Raw genomic sequence first — 15339 nt, 5'->3', positions numbered from 1 at the left:
AATATTTTTCGAAAAAACAAAAAAACACAAGAATTACTTCGTACGTACTCCTATAAGAATTGAACTGAAAAAAGAAGGCCTGATTCCTCCTCATATGTAGGCCCAACAATCAAAGGCCAAATAGAACCCAACATATGAGTTCGTTTTTTTCCCTTCAAATTCAGGTTTCGGAAACCAAATGAATTCACCCACTCTATAAAAGCCTCCATCCAAAACCTCCAATATAAACCCTACTTCACATTTTAGCCTCTATCGCCGCTTCGCTTTTCTGCTTTTCGTTTGTTCATACAAGGAGCAATTTTTTTTATTTTTTTAATTTTATTTATTTATTTTTTTCATTTTCTAACCCAATTAACGATTAGTTCTTTGTAGTTTCAATTTAATTAGGGTTGAAGGTGCGATGATGATTGAATTAAATCTCGTTAATCCGAGTAATTAAGCTGCGGATAATTTTTCAATTCCATTCTAATTACCTCTGAGCACCTTCTACTTTAGCCTTAATTATTTTTTGCAATCAAATAAATTCTTGCAATATTTTTGTTTTTAAAAGCCTAAAGCCTAATCTGTATGTTTTTTATTATTCGTTTATTATGATTGAGGTTTTAATAACTTCAAATGCAAAATCTAAACTATAAAAGGCGTAGTGTTTTTTCTTGTAATTTAATTTTGATTTAGTGTTTTCACTACATTTTTCCTTGAATATATCAAAATTTGTACCAGTAATTATTTTTATAAGAAAATGAGTCAGTTGGTGCTATCATAATTGTACAAAAATTCTAATATTTGAAATTGATGGCGTTTTCAATTTTCTATTTTAGGCTTGATTAAAATGGCGAGGAGAATGTAGAAATCAATCATGTCTAATATTGATATGGAGCTGCAAAAATGAATAATGTAGTATGAATTTATTTTTGGACAAGGACAAATATGGAATTTTACTGTGAGCCATAAATATAAAGTATGTGGTATTTTAAAATACTGTACCACTAGATTAGCCCCTCCGCGGTGTTGAACTCACATACACTCTACAAATAATCTTCTCGAGTGAGGCGACGTTAGATAACTAATTAATATATTATTTAAAATCACACATCAATCGGATAATTAATGTTAATTTTACTTTAACATTTTCACATTTTTGCCATAGATAAAATCATAAGCTTATGTTGCTAAGTGATATATTACCAATAATACAATCAACACTTTCAATATAATTGACTTGTAGTAGGGTCTGTTCATATTTACTTATTTTCAGTTCAGTTCAGTTCCAATCAGTTCAGCTCTTAATTTCCCTCTCTCATAAAATATTCATTTCAGCTTAGTTCAGTTCAGTTCCAATCAGTTCAGTTCAGTAAATATGAACAGGCCCTAAGAATTAAATGAAACAACACCTAGATTATCAAATATAGAGAAATACTACAAAGTTCAATTTAACAACATGTTCAATAATATGTCAAAATATTAAGGGGGATGATTTTTTTTTAAAAAAAAAATACACGCACAAACAAAATTTTTATATTAAGAAAATATTCTGATTTCAAAAGAAAGAAAAAAAAAATCAAAATTCTTGTATTAAGAAGCAACCCCAACAATATGATTAATCATTGTTTAAAAGCAAACCAATCATTAATATGAATTCGAAGTAGAAAAACAATTATCGGTTAATATCCCTACTTTTTAGGAAAATATTAGTCAATTTATTTTATTACCTGTAATTTAAATTATTGATTTATGTAAAATGTATAGTAATTTGGGATAAATACAAAAACAACTATACTAAATCAAATCCCATTACTTTTGGAAATAATAGTTTATTGCTATAACTTTAAATGATAATTTTTTTTAGGAAAAATGGAAAACAATAATCCCACCTTTGCTTGGTCTTCTAAAAATAATCCTACTTTCAATTATTCCAGAAATAATCCCATCATCAATCTTCTTTTAACAAGCCCTTTGACTTGTTACTTGTTCTACCGGTTAAATAATTTTCTTTCTTTTTTTTTTTTTTTTTTTTAGAAACATGTCTCCTCGAGTCCTCTCCACCATCACCACTGCCATTGCCACTGCCAGTCTGCCGCCCAACACTAATGGCCAACCAAAATAAGCCCACCTCCTTTCCGACCACCCTGCACCCATTACTACCCCCCCCCCCTTACCTCTCCCCAATAGCCACCTCCTCACCACCACCAAAACCACCATCCCTCCTTCAACTAATGCTAACCATCGATCCTCACCAGCCCACTACCCCACCTGGAACTCACCTCCAGCAACAAAATCTATCGTTGTCCAACAACCAAAAGAAAAAAAAAACACATTCTCCAAATTTCCACAGTTAATTTAAGAAGATTGAAAATTGGATTTTAGTCGCAAGAAAGCAAACAAGAAACATAAAAATGCATTCATCAAGAAAAATAAAAAGGAAATCATATATAGTAGAAACAAAGAGGAAATAAAAAACAAAGAAACCTGGTCAGGGACGAAAATGGAAGAGTTATAAGAGGAAGAAGAAAGGCTTTGTGAATTGTTCATGGCTACTTAGAAGGGTTAAAGTAGTGGGAAATTAATGGAGGAAAGAGAGACATTTGCACCCCGCATTTCATAGCGACAAAATCCATTGTTGTCACCCAAAAATCTCACCCCGCAATCTCCTCCCTCAACTAATTCAATGCTAGTCCACTACCGTCACCACCATCGCGTCGCCCCGACACAACAATTAACAATGTTTAAATTAACCCAAATCACCAATTGAATTGACGATAAACCCTTTAATTATTAATATAAACAATCCATGTTACCTTAGAAGTTGCTTTAATGGGGGGAGAGAAAGCTCACACGCTGCTCTGATGGTGAACTTGGAGTACATTCAATGGAGAAAAGGGAAGGAAAAGGGGTGAGATTGTTTAAGTGAAAAAGAGGAAAGGGATTGGAAAAGGAAGGGGAAGGTGTCGGGTTGGTCAGGTGGCAGGGAAGGGAATGGGTCGGCTTCGGCTGGGAGGGTGGGGCTGGTCAGGCCGGCTGCCATGTGCTGAGGCTATCTCCGATGAGGGTAAAAGGAAAGGAAGGATGGAAGTTTTTTTTTTAATCATCAAAATAACCAATTAGATAGCAACACCTGTCAAGTTACCTTCTCTAACCAGTTGCCAACCTAATAAAACCGGTCAAGGCTTGTTAAAAGAAGATTGATGTTAAAGGTGGGATTATTTCTGGAATAATAGAAGGTGGGATTATTTTTGGAAGACTGAGCAAAGGTGGGATTATTCTTTTCCATTTTTCTTTTTTTTTTATTATTTTTTTTCTAAAATAAGTCATTAATTGGGTGGGAAAATTTTTCATAATAAGTCGACACGTGTACAGGTTTGGGGAAAGATGACGTTAGCGGTTGTTACTTTAGTTTATTTATAGATATAGATTGGCTTGATTAGAAACTCAACACAGTGGCAAAGAGAAATACCTCTTTTATTTGATGGTCAAACAAAAAAATGATCTTTGACTTGGCATAAAATGCCAAGACATACAAGTGATACAACCCTACTTTGGCTAATGTCCATTAGTATGGTATGAATTGGCATTCATTAACATATCAAGAGAATTAGGAATGTAATTTAGAGATGGAGGGACTACTCCATATAAATTTACGAACGCTTGGGAGTCTGGGATATTATTAAGTTCGTGTACTTGTCAACTTGTGTAGACATTATTTTCAAAATATGAGATGAGTTGTCGAGTCCAATACGAGCACATAAAGTATAAAAATTATTATTGGAGTTTTTAAGACATTGTCCAAAACTATACAACATTTAGGGCTTGTTTGGTTCACCTTATTTTTGTTGATCTGAATTGATATGGTCTGATTTGAATGTCAGATTTGACCAAACTTTGACTCGAAATATACGATTATCTATATAGAAAAAATGTATTAAGTGAGATCTTGTTAGATTCGTAATAATGTGTATTTTATTAATATGTGATTTTCATAACATTTTTTTTATTACGAAATTAAAAATATTTAGCGATAAAAAAGTGCATCTAAAACAATGATTTGATATGAACTTATTTTTTCTGAAATAAGGTACAGTTAAGGTGAACTAAACTAAAACCTTATAATAAAATTAACCCAAATTCTTTTAAGGCATTGTCCAACCCTATACAACGTACAACCAACATATTTATTTAATTCTTAGGGATTTCGTAAAGGAAATAATTTCTCATGTATTAGAATTTTCCATAATAACTAATTTCCTATACCAACCAAACGAGGTCTCAAATACGAGTTTAGCTGATACAATACGTGACTGTGAGCTTGTTCTACCCAGGCACCCAGCCCGGCGGCCCGTGTTCAATCTACCCACATCTAAAAATTTTAACTGACTGGTTAAAACTTAAAAAGTAGTTAGCGTTTTAGCGATAACCGTGGGCCAATGCATGAATCCTATTAAAAACACGTGGAGATTAAACCAACACATCAGCAATTTGCATAGTCCTCGGCCTCGTATTCCATTTGATCATTTCTATCTCGTGAAAACAATCAAATATTCAACAATGGCGGCTCCTCTATAAACTTTAATCACACCACCTTATTTTTCCATCTTAATTAAATCCCCAATCAAAACCAACCATTTTCCTTATTTTGTAATAATCGACTGATTCTAGAATTTCAAAAGGAGAGAGAAAAATGATGACAATTGAAGAAGATCAAGAAGAATACAACTGGAGAGAAGTGCAATTACCGTCGCAATTACCAAAACCTGAACTAGAGAGAGAAACTGGAGAGAGAAGGAGAGGCCGTGATGTTGTAATTGCAGTGGATCATGGGCCCAATAGTAAGCACGCCTTTGATTGGGCCTTGGCCCATTTTTGGCGTGAAAATTAAATCGTACTCCGTAAAAAATAAGAATTGTGGATTTTTTATTTTTTATTTTTAATTTAATTTTTGGTTTAGATGTGAAAAATGAGGATGTTTACCAAGCAAGTCAGATTCTGATGGACAAATTAGCTGTCGAGGCTTTCCAAGTGGAAATGGTGAGTTTCGTGTTTTTTTTTTTTTGATTTATTTTGGCTTGGGTGACATTATAAATATTTACTTGATTTTATTGTTTTGATATGCTTGTAGTACATTATAATTTTCGTTCTGTGTTAGAAAATATTTGGCCTTTGGATTAATTCTTTTTATTCTGGAAATGGATCAGTAGTCCGAAATGGATGATATACATCTTGTTTTAATGCAAAATTTGTAAGTACATTATTTCAATAATGTGGAATCTGTTCTTAGAAAATTGATGCAGAACATTGCAAATATTATCATCACTTTGAATTAGTCAGTCTGTAGTAGTGTTATACAGTTATACTCCATCCTAGTTGGAAACGATATAGTAGGTAACAATAAATTTCCGTTGAACTTGCAAAATTCAATGTAGTTGTATATAAGTAAAGAATTAGGGATTAACTGAATAATTACCAATTTATTGTTTGAACCAAGGGATGTCAACACGAACATATATGATTATGAGTATCACGATTCATAGTGAGTTCAACGCTCATAGCATCTTAAGATTGTGTGAGATTCAAATGTATAGATGCATGAGGGAAGATCTAACTAATTAATGTATAGATTCATTGTAATCTTATTGTTAAAACTGAGGGGTACCACTGAGTGATCGTGTGTTTCATAGAATCAAGCTCGTGTGTCATGGGTTGCTAAGAAGCCAATAGGGTGTCTATATGCTATTTGCCGAGTGGTTTGTTGTGTCCAAATTGGAGGATCTTTTTGAGAACTAATGCTAGATTACAAATACTTTCTTATGGTCAGGTGAAATCTGTTGCTAGGATAGTGGAAGGCGATGCAGGAAAGGTCATCTGCAAGGAAGCAGAGAGGTTAAGGCCTGCTGCTGTGATAATGGGTTCTAGAGGCAGAGGGCTGGTTCAAAGGTTAGTTCTCGTCTCAGTTGTATTTTAAAAGCTCCTTAATTTTCACAACGTGTAAGTCTTTAAATTGGTTTCCTAATTTCGGGTTAACTAGTGTGCTGCAAGGAAGTGTTGGTGAATATTGCATACATCACTGTAAGACTGCACCAATTATAATTGTTCCTGGGAAAGGTACGTTCCTTCTCAAGTTAGTCACCATTTTACCTAGTTAAATAAAATCGGCTTATGATGTAGTTATTTGGTTTGCATTATGCAGAAGCTGGTGAGCTATCAGTGGTTTAGTTGTGAAGGTCACAAGTCATTCAATTGTGCTAATCGCTTGTCTGTATTTACTATAATGTGTGTAGTGTGTAGATTCTATTGTTGAATTTGCTGTCTAAGCATTTGTATAATTGTATAATACGGTAGTTAAATTTGTTGGTCTAAGCATTTGTATAATTGTACAATAGTTAAATTTGTTGGTCTAAGCATTTGTATGATTGTACAATAGTTAAATTTGTTGGTCTAAGCATTTGTATAATTGTATCTCTTTTGTTGCAAACTTATGAGTACTTCATTAAAATGTTTTCGTCATTGTTTTTCATGCCACAGTCTTGATTTAGTTGCATGAACAGAGCTTGCGGAAAATATTCAAGGACAATGCCAAGGAGACGGGTGATGTCTTCACTCTCTTGATCTCATTTATTTCACGTAGTAGGCGTTCGTTTGGGTTGTGAAAGGTCACAAAACAAGCAGGTTTTGGAAAAAAAAAAGCACAAAACATATCGAATCACATTAAGGGTTGAATGAAAATACATTTTGCATGAATAAGGAGAAAGGCTTGGGATAAATGATTATACATTTATACTTATGGCACATGAAGAGAGAATACTCTATTTGTTTGGTTGCACTTATAATTGAAACGAGCAAAGAAAATTTAGGTATTGTTTTGGTTGCTTGTTGTTTAGTTAGCCTGAAATTTGTTAATGGGGGTAAAATAAAACTTCCTTGAAAAATTGTACTAGTATTTCTCAAATAACATGAGTATTTATTTAATTATTTACCAAATATCTTTGATAGCTCATGTTTTTCATGAATTGCATTTAAACAAATTACAACTAAATAAGTTCAATCAATTTATGAGAAATTACCATAGAATATTTAACTCATGATGTAATCAAACAAACGTGAATTAGGTTTTGCATCGGGTCAACTTTTGTTGAATCTAAATCTCTAATTTCAATATATATATATATATATATATATATATATTAAGTTCTAGCAAATAGAATATTAAATCACAATAATATATATTGTAAAACGAAAGTATGACACTTATATCAAACACGAGTACTAAACTTGAAATAAGCCCAATTATTATGGAACTAGGGTAAAGGCTACACGTACAATTGTTGTATGTGGTCTCTACATACAACCTTACTTTATCATGTATTTATTGGCTACAATAATGGGCCCATGTTCTATTAGAATTCAGTTTATAATTTACTCCTAATTTTCTCCCCCTTTTTTTTTACGATGTGTTAAATTTCAAGTGGTGTTGTATGTAGGGACAACATACAATAATTGTATGTGTATCGAGGAAGTGGAAATGGAGGAATGTTATGCATTTGTAAATACATAACATTGATTAAAATATTTTAAAAAACACGTGGTAGAGAGAGAAAAGAGGAGAGAGATAGGAAGAGAGAGGTCCATAGGTAGACCTCACCTATTTTTTGGTCGGATTGTATCACGTGATGGGGGACCAGATGCTGATTGTTCCACTAAAAGTTTATACAGTACAATTGAATCCTCAGTGGTACTATTTATGCATAAATTTAGTACAACTGAATGCATAAATAATACCATTGTGTGCATATATAGTACTCCCTCCGTCCCTAAATTACATTCCTCTTTGAAAATTTACACGTGAATTAAGGATGAAAGAATAAGACAAATAACAATAATTAGATAATGCAATGGTAAGTACAAAGATATATTAGTTATTACTCATGACATGTCATCAATCCTTTGCAAAAAAAAAAAGGACCAATCACATGTTCCTAATTGAAAATTTTTAACCAATCATATTCTTTGTAATTTGACACAAGGATTATGAGTGAGATTAGGTAAGGATGAGTGAGAAAACATTAAATATAAAACAGAAAAAGAGAGTTGATTTACTAAATTTTTTTTTTATCAAAAATAGAAAAGGAGGAATGTAATTTAGGGACGGAGGGAGTATCACTGTATATTAAGTGGTACCATTTGATCATCAAATGATACCAAAGTATGCATTCATTTGTACATGTGTATAATTACATGAATACCCCTTATTATGCATTTCTACATGCCTAACATTCCATGGACTAGGTCTAACATTCCATGGACTAGGTCAGGACTCAGGACTCATAATTCATAAACCATAATGTCTCTAACTTTCTACTAAGCTCATCCTCCATTTACCAAATTTATTACCTCAAGTTCAGGTTATAAGGTTTAACTATGTCAACTTTTGAAACTTTACATTTCATCTCCAAATTTCCCGCCGTTTATCTTTTCTCTCTCCTCCTTCGCGCCCCATCACAAAATTCGCTATCACATTCGATCATCATCAGAATTGAAGGTCTTCAAGCTGTAATTGATCACAAATTCGACAATCATAGGTGCGATTTCTTCTAACCCTAGCTTCAATTTTCGCTTTCGAATTTTCTTTTCGTTTGATCTTGCGCTAATATAGTGAGTTGTTTATAATCGCTTCAAAATTTGCTCTGGATCATATACATTTGAGAAATTTACTTTAAATTCAGAGTAAGGAAGAATGCAGATTAGGTGTTTGATGAAATTCATACAGAAAATTCATAATTTGATTGTTTTATTCAAAGAGATTGATCTTCAATGGAGCTCGAATTCTTCAATTTTGACATGAAAATACAATAATTATGTTAATATATCTTATTGTAACTCACTAATAACTGTGAATTTCGTAATTGCATGCGTTTTTTTCGTTGCGTTGTGAATTTTGTGCATTGGTACAATGGTTGCGAATTTGTGAAATGAAGATTAATTAATGGATTTTACTTTGAGAAGATAGCTATATTTGGTTCTGCTTTGGTGTTTTCCTTCTAAAATGATTCCAAAATTACTTTTGAGATCATAAGATTCCTCTGGCTTTAGTTGAGGTGTTGTACCTGTGAATGTGTTCGCGTATTGTACTGAGAATTTTGTGTCATCGTCAGTAGAATTGAACTTTGAAACATTAGGTTTTGAGATTAAACCAACATTCTTACGTAGCTACGTGTCTTTTGTGTTTGGTTGATCAATATAGTTTATGAATATGGCTAAATTGCGCGTGCATGTATTCTTAGAAACTATAAGTTTGTCACCGGGAGGTATGAGATAATCCAATGCCATATTTCTAGGGTTGTTGTAGACTTGCGGTGGTACTTTGGACTAATATGGTGGTATCACATAGGGTTGTAGTGTTGTGTCGTTTTAATACCGAGGTTAGTTGTGTGTATGCTTGTAGTGATACCTCAAATGGTTGTCATGCACTCGTGCTACTTTGATTACTCGTGCTACTTTGATTTGTTGTAACCTGTAAGGGTTGGGAGGTGCAAATTTTAGAATGTCTCCAGGAGGAACCTATCAATGTTTCCATTTTATTAAGATACTCTGAAAGAATTAAAAAGTTTTTGGATCTTGTGTTGTATTTCAGTTGTTACTCTTTCTTTCTGCTGGTACAATTACATAGGGAAGAAAATCTGTTTCTAGGCCCATGAATTAGACAGAACAAGGTCATCCTTTTGTATTCCCTGTTGATAGGATAAATGGTGGTCGGAGACTGTAATAAATGGATATGTCATTCCGAATTTTTCGCTGAAACCTGGAGAATAGAGTTTGATTAGCTTGACAAGTTTAGAGGACCACTTATGTACTGTTACATATGCCTTGTAAGGGAGGGAAGCTGAGGCTGTTAAGCTATTATCTCTGGAAGAAGATATTTTCCTCTAGGATGAGTTCTTGTATGTGGGCCTTTTGCTGTTGCTTTAGCCATTTACTCTATGTCTATACCTGAGTTGATCTGTTCCATGGCTTTCTACATTTATAAATCGAGAAAAATCGGTCAAGACCTTTGTTGCTTGAATGATATCTAGAGGTCTGGTACTCTGGCTTTATAGCTCAATCTCTAATATCTATCCAAAGAGGAATAAAAATTTTCCATGTATAGAATGTATGTAGGTCTTTTAAGGCCATTGGTCTAATTCCTAAAAATATTCAGATAACTGCCTTTGAAGAACAGCATGGCTCTCATTTTACCATTTTTCTGCCTCCCTGGATGGCTGGATCCTGTTTGTTGCTTATTAAGAAAGCTAACATCTGTCTTGAGTTTCAGCGATAGGTTCTTGATTTGTCATATTTTCTAGTAATCACTGTTTTTGAAGTATTTGGACTTCAGAATTTCTATAATAAAGAAAGCTTGTTTATAACATACGAAGACTACACTAATATTATACTTAAGAATGGTAAATCAATCTTATTCAAATTAATTATTGTTATTGGTCAATTCAAGTCATAGAGTTTGGGTACATTATGTATTGGTCCAATTTTGGCAAGTCTACAAAATTTTGTTGTTTGGGTATGTTGTTTACTACTTTTTTTTTTTTTTTTTTGAAACATCCTCTTTTTAATTGCTTTAAGAGTGGCTTTATATTAGATGTATCAAGGTGTCATGTTTGTTTTTTTATTTGTTTTTTTTTTTAAAGGGAAAAGTATCAGTCTACTAGTTACATACAAATACTTTTTGCAATTTCGAGATTTATAAGCTCATTACAGACTGTGGTTGATAAAAGTAGTAGTTTATCAGCTACACAAATTACAGCTCAATAATATCATTACAGATTAAGTTTGTTTTAAAGCAAACATTGTAGCAGTTTTTCAGTCACACTTAGTACTTTAGTAGCACAAATTCTGCAATTTCAACAGATTGGGGATATCAAATTGACAAATGTGAAACCAGAAATCTAATTTCCTGTGGAAAACTGTGCAAGAGCGTTAACAACAGCATGTTGAAGGATATAACTCTAAAGCATACACAGTTGCACGCTCTCTATGATACATATCCAGTTTATAATTACTTTCAGTGTATAAGCCATTATTTGTGTTAAATTATCGGTTATTCAGGACCTTGGTACGATCCAAGTATCATTGTGTTACATAAATTCAACATGTAATTTGCCCATACCAACTACTCTATTATTGTTTGCAGTAGTAATTTATGCGGTTAAAAACAATCTCTTATGCTTCTGGTCCCAGACTCCCAGGGCTGTCTACAGTTTCAGATCATCAATTTTCTCAGTTTATGTATATTTTCATTATTTTGAATGCTCAAAGTTGGTTAAAGTAAAGTAGTTTTGTACAGATTGGTGGGGAGGACCTACGGAAATTTGCAAAAAAGTAAAAGTAGGAGGGAACAAGGGAGAGCAGCAGGTCACTGAAAACCAAAACAGTTCTACATGCAAGTAAGTAACAGTTTAGAGAAGTGACAGATTATGCACAGTATTAATCAGTTTACTGTCTGTTTTTCAGCTAAATAATCTCTAGAAATGTCTGGTTTTCACAAGTTTATGGATCAATCAGCTGTTCTTGCTCTTTATCAGCTTCTGTTCCAGGTCATATTATATTTTGTAAGACCTCTACGTAAAAAGCATACAAATATTTGTTTTATTGGGTTGTTTTACCTCCTTGAATTGTTGATGAATATAAGTTGTATAAAATTGAGTCCAATTATCTGACTCTAATTTCATATTTTTAGTAACATAAAAGGCTCTAAGGTTTTGTTGGAACTTGTTGATGTTAAATGTAATGTTAAATTGATCCATGACGTTTTTATAAACAGCTTTCCTTCAGTAGCTGTTACATTATTTTCATCAACTGTAAGCGAAAGATGCTATAATGTATTGTGCATCTTTATCAGCCGCGTCTTTCATCCTACCATTACTTTAAAATTCCCTTTTATCATAAATTCACAATTCTTCTTGTTTCAATTTGCTTGGTCCCCTTGGTTGAAGATTTCACAAGTTTATAAAAGAACGCTAAACGGATTAGATGTGGATGATTGAAAACAACTTTCATATTCCCTTTCTGCTCTCTCTTTTCCCATCAATAAGTTTCTCTCATAAATTTGCTATCTGGTCCCCTCTGCCTATTTTCTGGCTCTAATGAAGAACCTACTATTGCACTGGCTTCTAAATGTTGCAATTCAGCATAAGTAAGATGCCAACAGGTGCTAAAATTATGCATTTCATCTCATTGCCTTTGGCTTTATACATAGTTACATTCAAATATATACCTATATACTAAAGAGGATCAGAAAAGAATCCTAGTTAAGCAATCTGGTTCAATCTCCATGAAGGGTTAACTTCTAAGATGGGCCAACTGAGTTACATCTCCATTTTTAAACTGCTTGATTCAATGGTGCCTGCACAATTATAATATAACATTAGGAGAACTGCAAAGTGATACATGAAATCTTTGTTTTACCATGACTTGGGAAATAATTTATTGCCCATTTTTATATTTAGTTACGTTTTGTTGCTTTTGTTGATTCTACGCAAAGAAAAATTAACAAATGTTAAGGCATAATACCAGATTCCTATTTCTGTTGGTATAATTTTCTGCAAGATAATGAATGTGTTATTTTCATGCATAGATAACACCATAGGCAAAGTATGCCTTCATGAGTTTTTTTTTTACCTGTCTTTTTCAAGCCAAAAACGTATAAGAAAGTTTGGATTGTGTGTATTTATATAGTTAAAAGTAGGTAGACTACACCACATGAGAATGTATAATCATTATTAATTATTAGGGAATTGGATAAGATGTTTCAGTGTTATCTACCTGTGAATGTCTGTAACGGGAATGATGTTGATCTTCCCTGTTGAAATTCCATGTTGTAGATATTTTGTAATTCGGCATCCCATTGTAAAGAGTTTGGGATTTGCTGTTAATATCAAATATAATAGAAGTTAGTGAAAGAAAAGTATTATAGAGAAAAAATTGGTTACACCAGACTTAAGAGGACGTTACATTAAAGCAGGATGTGTCTAGAAAAGTCTCCGGAACTGGCACAGGAGCACTAATGCTTCTCCTCAACCCCAAATCAATTGGGTTCCCCACGACCGTGGATCCGCAAATTGGATCCATTTGTTCAACAGGATTGTATTGTAGGTAGCTAGGATTTGTTAAATCCGGTGATACCCCCATCGTTGGTAGACTGGCAGAGCATGATGCAAAAACCTGTTGATAAGAGTTGCAGATAGTCAGCTTTTTTCTCATTTTGTTTTGGTTTATCCGTATGACTAGTTAGTCTGTATGTCTTTACCTCTTTGGAAATTAATTCATCAATGTTAATATCAAGCCTGGGATTTACTGCTGCCAATTTCATGGAGAGGAACTGATCCAAAGAAACAAGAGGGAAAAAGTCAGATAAATTTGGAAGATATAGGAGCTTTTTTTAAAAAATTTATTAGAAATTCTGATTACCTCTACTTGTCTTTGAAGAGATTGGACATAGTTAATTATTTCGTCGAGCATTCCAGCTTTTCCTGTGATCTTGTTACACCCTGGAACTAAATCCTGAAGATATTTCATTCTCTCACTTATTTTTTCTCTCCTTACCTACATCATAAACCATAAGTGCAGAATATGAGTTACTGGTGAAGTTTATATCTGTGAATTTTTTTTTTTTTTGTAATGTTGGCATTTGTGTTTCGCTTACTCTTTCAGCTAAGCTGTGGCTATCGGTGGCTTGGCCACGCCTTGCTCTGACATGAATGTAATCAGGCTTTTGTACCTCGGATGCCTTTGAATCCTTAGATGTACACCCTGAAGTTTCTTTGCTTTTCTTGTCATTGCTGTTTCCATTGCTTTCCTTTTGGTCACCCTGGCTGCTGCTGCTGCTGCTATGTTTATTGCTATGTTGTTCTGTGATTTTTGATTCTTCCTCTTCAGCACACCCCTTGCTCTTTTTTGATTTGTTGTCTTCTTCTGCATCCATTACCTGCCACATACCATTTATAGTAGTTTTTTCATAGATCAGTCAGTGGCCTACAATTTGTTAATTTTCTATTCTAATCTATCAAAATTTTGTATTCAGGTTTTGCTGATAATGTTTCTGCTAGCAATAATTTTGGCAATAGATGTGGAATCAAATTCAATAACCACAGAGGGATCAGTAAATACCTTTGGTGTACTTGGATTTCTTTCTGCTTTCCTCTTCTTGAAGCTCTCTCTTCCAACTGCTCCACTCAGTTTCTGCTCTGATAAGAGGGACTCTCTTCCTTTGGCATCACGGGCTGCCTTTAGGCTGGTTGCTGCTGCCTCTGCTACTGATGGCGGGCAACTGGCTGTTCTTGGAATGCCATAATTTGTCTCATAGCCAGGATTATTATGAACTTCTCCAGCAGTCTCAATCCCCATACTCCCAACTGTCATCCCACTTGTTTGCATCCCGAAATCCATCCACCCATTATCGGCACCTGGATCAGCCTTAATGGGTCGGTTCAGAAGCTCATTCAGAGTTGGGCCAGTTGTAACGGAGCTTGGACAGTAAGTCATATCTGCGCCCTGAAAGTCTTGTGCTTCAGCAGGAAAAAAAGAGAGCATACTGAGGTCATTGAAACAACTTAGTTGTTGTGTTGGTTGGACTTGGAAGAGCTGCTCTTGTTGCCACTTAAGAACCATTCTCTGTCTTTCCAAAACACTCATCTCCATGCCTTTTCCTCCGATGATGTTCGCTGGTGTGTTCAGGCAGTGTAGCATCTCCGGTAAAGCTCTATTCATTGCCTTAACAAATCCAAAAATAGTAAGGGAAAGATGATTGCTTTTGTGCTGTTACGAAGTCTTAATATGTACTACTATAACAGTTTGTTGCTCTTTTGCTTTTATGAAGGTGTGGGGAAAGGGAAGTTGGTGTGTGCTGCAAGGATTAGGCAGGCTTTTGTAATGCTTTGGTACCTAACACAAGTTCTTCATGAGCAAGGTACTACTACTCTACGACTCTTTCTATCTCCCCTTTATTTGATGCAGTTTAAGCTGTGGCTGGAAAAATATAGTGAGAGAAGAATTGGGGAAGAAGTGAGGGTATTTATAAAAAGTGTAAAAAAGGAGTTTGGGTTGAGATATCTGACTATTAGGAGGCTGGTATCTGACGTAACTAACCGGAATAATTAAGAGAGAGAAAAATATAATTTCATATTCATTTTATATTTTCTTTTTCCATCATTTATATTTGAGTATATTCATTTTATATTTTCAGATACACATAAAGTTAGGGAGGGGTACATCAAAGTCTATAATACTACTATCTCCGTATTTTTAGTTGACACTATTTGACTTTTACACTATTTACAAACTATATTTTGAAAACCTTTTGTA

General features: G+C 33.9%; 2 protein-coding genes and 1 long non-coding RNA gene across 3 annotated transcripts; 2 read left to right on the top strand and 1 right to left on the bottom strand.

Moving 5' to 3' along the window:
- Window positions 1-4495: 4495 nt before the first annotated feature.
- On the top strand, window positions 4496-6495 carry LOC110705104 (universal stress protein PHOS32-like). The gene is made up of 5 exons (XM_021882937.1): window positions 4496-4820; window positions 4940-5019; window positions 5807-5925; window positions 6017-6093; window positions 6179-6495. The coding sequence occupies exons 1-5, from the start codon at window positions 4673-4675 to the stop codon at window positions 6202-6204; spliced, it is 450 nt and encodes a 149-aa protein (XP_021738629.1). The 5' UTR covers window positions 4496-4672; the 3' UTR covers window positions 6205-6495.
- Window positions 6496-8282: 1787 nt separating this feature from the next.
- Window positions 8283-14146, top strand: LOC110705103. The gene is made up of 3 exons (XR_002508042.1): window positions 8283-8567; window positions 11324-11423; window positions 14060-14146. It is a non-coding gene; the product is annotated as an uncharacterized LOC110705103 (long non-coding RNA).
- LOC110705102 (transcription factor HBI1-like) lies at window positions 12020-15114 on the bottom strand. Its single transcript, XM_021882935.1, has 7 exons — window positions 14146-15114; window positions 13682-13963; window positions 13447-13581; window positions 13286-13357; window positions 12991-13200; window positions 12802-12904; window positions 12020-12382 (listed from the first exon to the last, which is right to left on the bottom strand). The coding sequence occupies exons 1-7, from the start codon at window positions 14743-14745 to the stop codon at window positions 12345-12347; spliced, it is 1440 nt and encodes a 479-aa protein (XP_021738627.1). The 5' UTR covers window positions 14746-15114; the 3' UTR covers window positions 12020-12344.
- Window positions 15115-15339: the final 225 nt, after the last annotated feature.

Source organism: Chenopodium quinoa, unplaced genomic scaffold, assembly GCF_001683475.1.
Source record: "Chenopodium quinoa cultivar QQ74 unplaced genomic scaffold, ASM168347v1, whole genome shotgun sequence".
NCBI classification, from domain to species: Eukaryota; Viridiplantae; Streptophyta; class Magnoliopsida; order Caryophyllales; family Amaranthaceae; genus Chenopodium; species Chenopodium quinoa.
The sequence above is the reverse complement of the archived record's forward strand: the minus strand, read 5'-3'. Positions and strand labels throughout refer to the sequence as shown.